The following is an 11,165-nucleotide window of genomic DNA, read 5'->3' on the forward strand; positions in this document are numbered from 1 at the left end:
ATCTCGAAATAACTAATACCAAAATTAATTATTCTGGGATTACCCAAAATAATTTATCCCACCATGTATATAGGATAAGTTATCCCACCACTAAAAGAAAAATGATGGAATAAGTTATCCCAGATAAGATTAATCCCTCCAATCAAACAAAAAATTAAATAATCTTTTATTTTACCCCAAAATAACTTATCCTTGAATTTTTTATACCTCAAACCAAACAACCCCTAATACTCGCTATATAAAAGAATAAGAAAGTATTTTGATCCTGGAACGAAAGATAAGGGACAATTTTGGACATGACACGGAAAGCCGATTTCAATTTCCCCCTCCGCAAGACAGAGAGCTATATAAAAAATATAAATCAGAACTGAAAGTTAATTGAATTAAGCAAAAGCAAAAATGGAAGAAGAATTAAAGCAAAAGCTTCAAGAATTGCAGAAGCAATTAGGAAAGAAACAAATGTTTGAGGAAGCAGTTTCCTCCATTAGATCTCTTCTTCTTCAATACTATCCTTCTGCTTCCCCTTCTCTTCGTAATTCGGTAAATATTACCCCTTTTCCTTTTATTACTCATTTATTTATGTAATTTGTTCTTCTTTTATTTATTATTTTTTTTTTCGTGTGTTTTTGCTTTACCCAACTAATGAAGAAAAGCAGATAAATTAAGGGAAAAAGGATTAATATTTGATTAAACGTTTTTGTTGTGGTTTTTTTCTTTTGTTACCGGGAATTTTGATTACTTATTTTCGTTTTTGAGTATACATTAGTTTGGATAGCTGTAAAAAAGTAAACTAGCTGCGACTTTCACTTGTCGGAGCTGAATGATTGAGAATAGTTTGCTTCAAAAATAATCAAGTTGGTTGAGGAATTGGGATCTATGCCATTAGAAATTACGCATGAGGTGTCAGGTTCAATTTCGAGCTGAGACAAAAATACTAGATGATTTATTTCCATTTATTCTAGCTTTGGTAGAAAAGTTATGTGGTACCTAGGGCTGGTGGGGGGGGGGGGTGATAAATATCCCTTGGAATTAGTCGACGTGCATGCAAGCTTGTTTGGACACTATACAACAACAACAATAACAAACCCAGTGTATTCCCACCTAGTGGGGTCTGGGGGTAAGATGTACGCAGTCCATACCTCTACCTCTGATGAAGTAGAAAGGCTGTTTCCGAAAGACCCCTGGCTCAAGGCATGAGATACCACACAAACACATAGTAAAGCACAGAAGCAGATTACATAACATACATACGGCACCCATAAGTATTATAAAACAGAGGAAAGCAGAGAAAAGCACACAGATTCGTAATAAAACATGGAACACGAAACACGGAATCATAACAGGAATAAAACCCCCACCAAGTAATTCCCTACACTAGCGACCCAAACTGGCCCTAATCCTCTGCCGTAATTCGCGTCTTCCAGATCTTCCTATCTAGGGTCATGTCCTCGGTGAGCTGTAACTGTTCCATGTCCCGCCTAATCACCTCACCTCACCTCAGTACTTCTTCGGCCTACCCCTACCCCGCCTAAAACCATCCAACGCTAGCCTCTCACACCTACAGACCGGGGCATCCATGCCCCTCCTCTTCACGTGTCCGAACCATCTCAATCGTGCTTCCCGCATCTTGCACTCCACTGAAGTCACACCAACCTTCTCCCGGATAGTCTCATTCCGAACTCTATCCCCTCTAGTCAGCCCACATATCCAGCGCAACATCCGCATTTCTGCCACCTTCATTTTTTGGATGTGGGAGTTCTTAACTGGCCAACACTCCGCTCCATACAACAAGGCCGGACGGACTACCACCCTGTAGAATTTGCCTTTAAGCTTGGGCGGCACCTTCTTATCACCCAGCACCTCCGACGCGAGTTTCCACTTCATCCATCCCGCCCCAATACGGTGCGAGACATCCTCGTCAATCTCACCATTACTCTGAATCACGGACCCAAGATACTTGAACTTATCCCTCTTACATACCTCCTTACTTGGACACTATAGTTATTTAAAAAAAACATTAAACACTTAATTGATCCTTGTTTTATAGAATGTGAAATATCCTTTTCTAGTGTATGGTTGGACATAAATTTGGTCGAATGTAATATTAGTGTTCGGCGGGATGGGGGAGTGTTGATCGGTGATACCTGGTAGCTTTATAATTAACAAATAGTGGAAACAAGGTTTACACGGTCATATGGAGTGGGAATGGATTGAAGAGTGGTAGGTGATGATGTGAGTTCAATAACTGGGGACTTGGAGCACTCAGAGAGGTGTCACGATTACAATTGTTGTAGGCGTATAAAGGTTGAGGAGGTCAAGGGTGTTATTCGTAGGATGAGTAGGGGTCGGGCGACTGGGCTAGATGAGATTCTGGTGGATTTTTGTAAGAGCACTAGCAGGTAGGTGTGGAGTGGCTGGTTGAGTTGTTTACCGTTAGCTTTAGGACAGCGAAGATGCCCGAATCCTGGAGATGGAGTACGATGATTTCATTATATAAGAACAAGGGTGACATTCAGAGTTGCAACAACTATAGGGGTATCAAGTTGTTGAGTCACACTATGAAGGTTTGGAATAGGGTAGTAGAGTTTTGAGGTTTACTTTTAATAGGAAGATGATCAACCGAGTTGTTGATTTTAGTCTTGTTTTTTGTTACAAAAATGAGATAGCTTATCTACATAGACTATTCTGTGCTTTTTATAATATCCAATTGATTAAGCTAGCACATATTTGTAACTATGATGAAGAGCCGCTTTCATGCAGTAAGTGGAACTTTTTTCGTTCCAACTCTTAGTAGATGGTTTAGGTCCCAATTAATATCAGCATGGAGAAATTAAACAATTGATCTCTTTCGGAAAGAGAATTCATAATAGGTCAATCCACGAAAGGGAACTGGTCCACATATTCTTTTATTAATAAACACAGAGAAGTGTGTAGTGAGAAAGTGACCAGTGTATTTTTTTCAGAGACATCCTCGTTTACAAGTAAGGGGTTGTATTCCTTCTGAAAAAACATTTAACTTAAGCAAGTGGTTTAGTATAGGCTAGTTAGTAGCTGCTCTATCTCTATGCCTAGTTCTTTTGTCAAACACTTCTTCATCCATTATTCTTCTTTGAGAGAGTTTACAGCAATAGATTTTGATAACTGATTATTTAACCCCATGTGTAGGGTTAGCCTGTGTACAATAGACCCTTGTGATTTGGCCCTTCCCCGGACCCTGCGCTTAGCGGGAGCTGCACCGAGTTTGATACAAGACAGCCCAAGAACACAAGAAAACAAACAACAAAACAGTCCACTAGTTCAAGGAACTATGGACCTCTTTTGGTGACCCTTCTCGGATTTAAGAACACAACAAGAACACCATGTAATGAGGTGTTTAAGACCTAATTTCCAGGAGCAAACCAAACTAGATTATGACAATAAAAATGAAGAACAACAATGTTACAACCACAATAACCAAACGGCTTGAACAACAACACAAACTACAAGATTAGAATAAGAAACAAAGATAGATGGTTAGACAAGTGTTGATGTAGCCTTAACAACCCAAGAGCATATTCACTCTTGGACCTTTAACACTTCATACAACAAACACCTAACTCTTACAATGACACAAGAGGGGCATCCACCTCTCAAATCACCAAAGTCTCAAGCTTTGCAACACATAAGAGAATCCACCCTTATGCTATGCCCTAATTTCAGTTTTGAGAACTCTCTCTCACAAGAGTAGTGTCTTCAATATCAAGCATAAACTAAGAAAATAAACCCTACAAGGTTCTATTTATACAACATTACAAATAATAGAGAAATGACAAGAGTCCTTTAGTGACTAGTCTTCAAAAATACTCAAAAGTGTCATGATCATGATCATTTTTGTATCATCCTCTCCATCTTGAGAGGAATTTGACCACAAATTCACGGGCTCACCTCTTTTACAAAGGCACTTCACAATCTCCTTCTTCCGGCCACACATCTTCTCCATACTCTTCATTTTGCACTTTGGCTTCTTTTTGCTCTCCATCTTGCTGTTTGTCATCATTCTTAACCGATTCAATGCCCACCTCTTCTCCAAGATAATGTACAATCTACCCCACCTTAGGATCATATTCCGTCGGTTTGTGCACTCACTAGCCTTGTGCCCCCACCCTTGACACTTGAAGCATTGAAACTCCTTGGGATTAGAAGTAGAATTCGATTTACCTTTATACCTTGGAGGATGTTTTTGGAAACCCTAGTGGCCTCGGGTTGGGTAGCCATGAATGAGTTCTCTTTGAACTCCCTCTTAACCTCTAAAGCCGCGTGGAAGATGCCATCTGCGGTGTCGAATTTGTGAAGCATCATGCGAGTGGAGATGTCCTTGTTTAACCCAACCTTGAAGCGCACAATGTCATGACTTACTTGCTCGCTTCGGTGGTCAAGTTGCAACATCAATTGTTGAAATTCATCGTAGTAAGCCATGACACTCTTGCTCCCTTGCCTCAAATTATACAATTTGGCGAGAAGCTCATGCCTATAAGTCTCGGGCAAGTACCGTTGCCACATAAGGTTCTTCAACCGAAACCAAGGAGGAGGTTGTCCCCTAATCATCTCATTCCCAAACCATTTAACATACTCCCACCATGTATTAGCATACCCTTCGAAGTGAACTATAGCATAACAACTTTTGTTTTCTTCGGTGAGATCATTAAGTTGGAAGATCTTGTCACAAGACGACTCCCATGCAAGGTAGGCTTCAGGATCACTCTCACCTTTGAAAACGGGAAGGCTCACTTTGATGGAATTGAGATCTATTTGGGTTAAGTGGAGCTTGTAGTGGCGGGATTGGATTTGGATAGTGAGGTCTTTGGTCAAGTGGAGTTTGGATGAGAGGGTTCGGCTTTGGTGATGGTATTTAGGTTCCAAGCCCTTCTTGTTGGACTTAGTGGAGTGGAGGATGGTTTGGTCTATCTTGTTCTTGGTTTCGGGAGTAGAGATTGGTTGGATTTGTGGCAATTGGTAGATATAGCATTTGGTGCATGGTCCCCGGAGTATTTGTTGGGGAATTGTTTTGAGGTGTGTAAGGTCGACTCCTTTGGCTTTCCACACGTTCTAATTTCCCACTTATTGATGCCACATCCGTATCTAATTTCTCAAGACCCACATTCAACCTAGCCACATCTCGGGACATAGTTTCAAGGCCAGCCAAAATGAGATTGATGGCATTATTATCCATTGTTTGAGCATTTGAAGTCTCGAGTTCCATTGTGGTTATACCAAAAATAACCCTTCAAGTTACGGTCCAACAAGACACCCAATCAGTCCACAACGCCACACACAACAATACAATACAAATTCTACAAAACAAAACACACGTGAGTTCAAAACAACCTCCCACAATGAGATCCCACCTTTAAGTTTCTTCAAACTCTAGCTTAACAATGGTGGATGACTTAAATAACCTCCAATTTAGCTCAAATTCTAACTCTATACTCCTATAGTTTTAGAGAACACAAATCTAACACTAAACACACAAGAAAAACACAAAATCAAAAACTCAAAATTTGACCCAGGGTCAAAAACGGGTTTAGTTTCTTTTTTGGGGATTTTCGATTTTGACACTTCTTTTTTGTTAGGATTTTCAATTTCTAGACTCTAATAGTGTTAGGGAACAAGGATCTAACACTAGAAACACACAAAACACACAAAAATCAAGTTTTTTTGAAAGACCCTAAAAACGTGAACAGTAACTTTTTTTCTTTTTCTTCCTTTTCACTTTTTTTTTTTTAATTTTCAAGATAACAATCCCAAGATTGATTTTGTTGGAACAAAATCAAATCTTGCTCTGATACCAAATGATACAAGACAGCCCAAAAACACAAGAAAACAAACACCAAAATAGTCCACTAGTTCAAGGAACTATGGACCTCTTTTGGTGACCCCTCTCGGATTCAAGAACACAACAAAAACACCATGTAATGAGGTGTTTAACACCTAATTTCCAGCAACAAACCAAATTATATTATGACAATAAAAATGAAGAACAACAATGTTACAACTACAATAACCAAACGGCTTGAATAACAACACAAACTACAAGATTAGGACAAGAAACAAAGATAGATAGTTAGACAAGTGTTGATGTAGTCTTAACAACCCAAGAGCATATTCACTCTTGGACCTTTAACACTTCATACAACAAACACCTAACTCTTACAATGACACAAGAGAGGCATCCACCTTTCAAAGCTCCAAAATCTCAAGCTTTGCAACACATAAGAGAATCCACCCTTATGTTATGCCCTAATTTCAGTTTTGAGAACTCTCTCTCACAAGAGTAGTGTCTTCAATATCAAACATAAACTAAGAAAATAAACTCTTTAGTGAAATATTACAAAATTACACCTAAACCCTTTAGTGAAATATTACACCTAAACCCTACAAGGTTCTATTTATACAACATTACAAATAATAGAGAAATGACAAACGAGTCCTTTAGTGACTAGTCTTAAAAAATATTCGAAAGTGTCATGATCATGATCATACTTGTATCAGAGTTGCCCTTTTTAACTGATTATTTAACCCCATATGCTCATACTCCTAAGTAAATGCAGTCACAAGTAAATGATTCTTGTAATATGCGTTCTAATACTATGAAGAATATAGCTTCTTCATTTTCATCTGTAATAGTCATAAGATCTCCATGCCTGCATATTTTAAGGAAAATTACTCTATCAAAGCTTTATATCACCTTTTACCGCACCTCAAAGCCTTCAGGTGGGAGGGAGATACATACATAACATGCAGAATATCATAACCACCATGTTATATGATAACTAGTAAATGACATTAGCATGCCCAAAGTCATCTCATTGTATATGATTTATTTTGCTTTAGGTCTGTTTACATCTTTATCCATCACGAACTGTAGATGGTGATTTGGAAAAGGAACTGCATATGAGAATTGACAAGGGAGATTTACTTTGCTTTAAGTCCACTTTAAGTGCCTTTACTTGCTTAAGACTTGAAATAAAAATTAAAAGATTTATCACAAGAAGTACTTTTACTTGCATAAAAAGTTCTATTACTACTGAATAAATCTGAGTGATTTCAAATGCTTGCAGTTCTATACGGTTGTATTTCGGGTTGCCACCATTTTAAAGACAAGATACACAATGCCTGGATTTTGGAATGCTGGTCTTGGGCTATTCGTTGAGGCTGAGCACCTGGTGTCAGGATCGTCTGAGAAGAAACATTTGCAGAGTTGCATTAGTCAGGCGCGAGAGCAGTTAACTGAAGTACAGAATGAATCTCAGAATACAACATCAACAGAAAATGGCTCAAATAGAAGTACGGATAAGACCTCTTTATAGTTTTCTTTTTTGATACATCAGCTATGTGCCCTATTGCTACAAATATACCAACCAAAATGTTGCATCTATTTGATATTTACCCTGTTATTTTGATTCAGGGTTCCTTTTTGAGGGGCATCTTACTGTTGACCCTGAGCCTGAGCAGCCTGCTTGGCTCGAGCTGTCTTCTCAGGGTGATCCAGCCAATGTTAACACTACGGAAGGTGCTCGCAGTGTACTTGAGGAGCTGGTTGCTAGACTAGATGATATAATACCAGAGGTACCTCTAGTTTTACTCTAGTCCTTGCATTACACACAACTGTAGCCTGTACTTTTCAGTCAGTAGTGAGCAGCAATATGCCAAGGGTGTGTTGTTTGGAGTTCCTTAACTTGCAAAGTTCTTGCATTCTCGCACCCCCTCCACTCTATAAAACATTTGAGTTAAACTATGAATTTTATGTACTCTGCTTTTATTTCTCATTTGGTAAACCACTTGTTTAATACGTACATAACTATCTGTGGAAAAAGATTCTCGGATGGAAAATTTTATTTAAATATAAAAGAAAATTTTCTTATAGGGGAATTAGATGCATTCTTCCTAAAGGACAATTGGCTTGAACTAAAAACTAATCTAATTTGTTTTATTTAAAGATGCTGGATGACGGTCCTGCTGCCCCGAGAGCACCACCTGCCAGTAAACAAGTCGTGGCAAACCTCCCAGTTATTACTGTCACAGATGAGTTCTTGATGAAGCTTGTTGCAGATGCAGAGTGTGCGATTTGCAGGGAGGTGTTAGTTGTAGATGACAAGATGCAAGAGTTGCCGTGCAAGCATATGTTTCACCCTCCTTGCTTGAAGCCATGGCTGGTATGAAAGTGAAACTTTGCTCTACTAATCATATTTTGGCCATTGTAATTTAATTTGTCACAATTTCATTTTTTTCTATCCAATAACATCTTCTAAGTCTTTCAATATTCTCAATGTTTGTTTAACAGGATGAGCACAACTCTTGTCCAATTTGTCGGCATGAGTTGCTCACAGATGATCATCACTATGAGAACTGGAAGGAGCGGGAAAAGGAAGCGGAGGAGGAAAGAAAAGGGGCTGCTAATGCAGTTCGTGAGGGTGAATACATGTATGTATAATGCACAGTACTCAAACAAATCGAAACTTGTGCTTGTCTGCTTTTGCTGACAATTTGGGCCGTGGCGGAGGAGTTACCAAATTTCTTTTATATATTGGGTGTATAAATGTACTATAAAACCGTCTTTGGATTTGCTTGGAATGCATATATATTGATTTTCTGCTGGTTTTGTATTGCTAGTTTGGGGTGCTTTAACATTCAACAGCAAACCTCTTGGATTATTTTACGAATGATTTTTCAGGATATCGAGAGGACGACGGTGCTGAATTCTGAGTTCTGCAAGCAAGTAAATATAGTATGCGAGTGACTTAGAGCTAGCAATGTACTAGAGGGCTCATAAACATTTCCTGTACCAGAATCTTGGTACTTCCCGTGCTATTCCTTTCAACTTTATTTGTTGGGAAAATTACCTTACTAAGCAAACTTAAATCCTCTCAACCCAATTTAGCAACACTTTGGCTATTGCAGCAAATCGGTGTACTGGGTATGTATCTATACTTGTCGATTAAAATCCCATTCCAGCCTTGTTTCAACTTATCGTAGCCGGTAAAGGATAGCTGCATCATCATTGATAAAGGAAGATGGTCCAAAAAGAGGACATAGGTAGGTCGAAAGTAAAAGGGAGGATCGGAGAAGAATCCATTTTCAATTCCACATTCTTCACAGTTATGGATGTGTCTATTAAACATCCCCCAATTCCAGCCGTGTTCATCACTTTCAACCACTGTAACAAACTCATCTCGGATTGCAAAAAGTGCCTGTGAAATCGCTATTTTGCTTCTCTGTATTCTATTTGTATACCCTCCCTTTTGTATGTTCTTTCAATGTGAAAAGCAATTGCAAGTGAAGAGTGTCCAAATCCCTTGGTTCACGGTATTGTGCTTATTTGTGAAAAAAAAAATAATAATCCATAATCCCTTCAAATCACGGTGTTGACAATAAAATTCTGAGGCCAAAAAATAAATAATCAAGACAAAAAAATATTGCAACAATTAATTTATTAATTTCAGTATATGAGTGTTACAATCTCTATGAATCCTTTTATTAGCCTTTTCAAATATAAATTCAAGGGCTTAAAGCGTGATCTTGAATTTGAATTTGATTTGTTTATTTGAGGGTCTTGATCTTGACTTGTGTTTGAGTTCAAGGGCTTTTGAGTTTGTTCTTGAATATTGCGGTCTTGATTTTGAATCTTGATCTTGACTAGGGCTTTTGAGCATGTTCTTGAATATTGCAGTCTTGATCTTGAATCTTGATGAACTTGCTTTGAATGCCTGAACTTTGTAGCTTTTGAGCATGTTCTTGAATATTGCAGACTTGAAATATTGCAGTCTTGATCTTGAATCTTGATGAACTTGCTTGCATGTTTTTGAATATTGCAATCTTGAAATATTGCAGTCTTGATCTTGAAGAGAAATTGCGCTGTTTGATCCACGAGCTTTCTCTTGCTTCTTGTTAGAGTTCTGGGTTTTCTGAATTATGAGACTCCTATTTATACTTGTGGAAAGAGAAGAATCATGATGAAGATGGACTTTCTTTGACCAATCAAATTCAAGTGACGTGACGTCTTTTATGGGCTTTGATTTCATTAGGCCTGCTGTATTATTTTAACATGTGACATGGTCCTATCATTTTAACATTTGACTCCTTCATTTAATTTGGCATACCACGTCATTTAACACATGACGCTTATTTGAGCCTCTAGAATATGACAATATCTTGAGCTTAGCAAAGTGGGTTCCTCATTTTGTAGCCCAAATCAATGGGCTAGCCCAATAAAAATTGGACTTTAATTAAATCCCTACATGTTTGGACTTAAATGATTAATCCAATTAGTTTAACCGCACGTGTCTCGCACGTGTAACATTTGATTATTTAAAATTAAATAATTTTATTTATTGCAGAGATTTTTAATGAAGTTTAAAAGTTTCAATCACTTTTCAAATATTCTTCACGTTTTAATATAATAATGTAAACATAAATATATATTTTAGTGTAAGCACGCATATATTTTACCATCAGAAATTTCAAGTAGTTGATGAATCCTTTTTTGCTTTTTTTCTTATTCTAACACTTTTATATTTATTTTTAGATTTTTCAAATCTTCTTAAAATTAAATTAAATTAATTATTAAATAATGAAAAAATATTAGTTGTCAGTAATTATTATGACTTCTAACTAGGAAAGGTTTTACCATAGATATATTTAATGAAGTTTCAGCTCATAAATATTAGAAAAAAAAATAAATAAAAAGATGATTTTGTCTAAATCAAAGACTTTTAAAGAAGAGCAAAAAGTCCAAACAATATTTCTAAGGCCCTTCACTCTTTTAATATAAGTTTCAAGTAGTTGATGGATCCTTTTTTATGTTTTTCTTATTCTAACGCTTTTATATTTATTTTTAACTGTAAAATTCTCGAGGCCAAAAAATAAATAATCAAGACAAGAAAATATTGCAACAATTAATTTATTGATTTAGAAATGCACTCAGGTAAGTTGGTCTTGGGTCTTTATCAGTTCCAAGATTAACTTACTTCAAGGGATTTATTATGGCTTTTACTCCTTCTTCAAGTTATGATGGAGCATCTCCCGCATCTTTCTTCTATTGAGGATTATTGTCGTTGATGGATATATGATAACACCAAAAAACATCTCATATCTCTTCATCAACCTTCATTTGAGATGAGACATCTTTC

At 37.3% G+C, this 11,165-nt stretch overlaps 1 protein-coding gene across 1 annotated transcript; it reads left to right on the forward strand.

Moving 5' to 3' along the window:
* The first annotated feature begins 210 nt into the window (after positions 1-210).
* Positions 211-8,648, forward strand: LOC107839067 (E3 ubiquitin-protein ligase AIP2). Its single transcript, XM_016682416.2, has 5 exons — positions 211-540; positions 7,098-7,323; positions 7,445-7,605; positions 7,977-8,192; positions 8,321-8,648. The coding sequence occupies exons 1-5, from the start codon at positions 400-402 to the stop codon at positions 8,468-8,470; spliced, it is 894 nt and encodes a 297-aa protein (XP_016537902.1). The 5' UTR covers positions 211-399; the 3' UTR covers positions 8,471-8,648.
* Positions 8,649-11,165: the final 2,517 nt, after the last annotated feature.

This window comes from Capsicum annuum, chromosome 8 (assembly GCF_002878395.1).
Source record: "Capsicum annuum cultivar UCD-10X-F1 chromosome 8, UCD10Xv1.1, whole genome shotgun sequence".
NCBI lineage: Eukaryota > Viridiplantae > Streptophyta > Magnoliopsida > Solanales > Solanaceae > Capsicum > Capsicum annuum.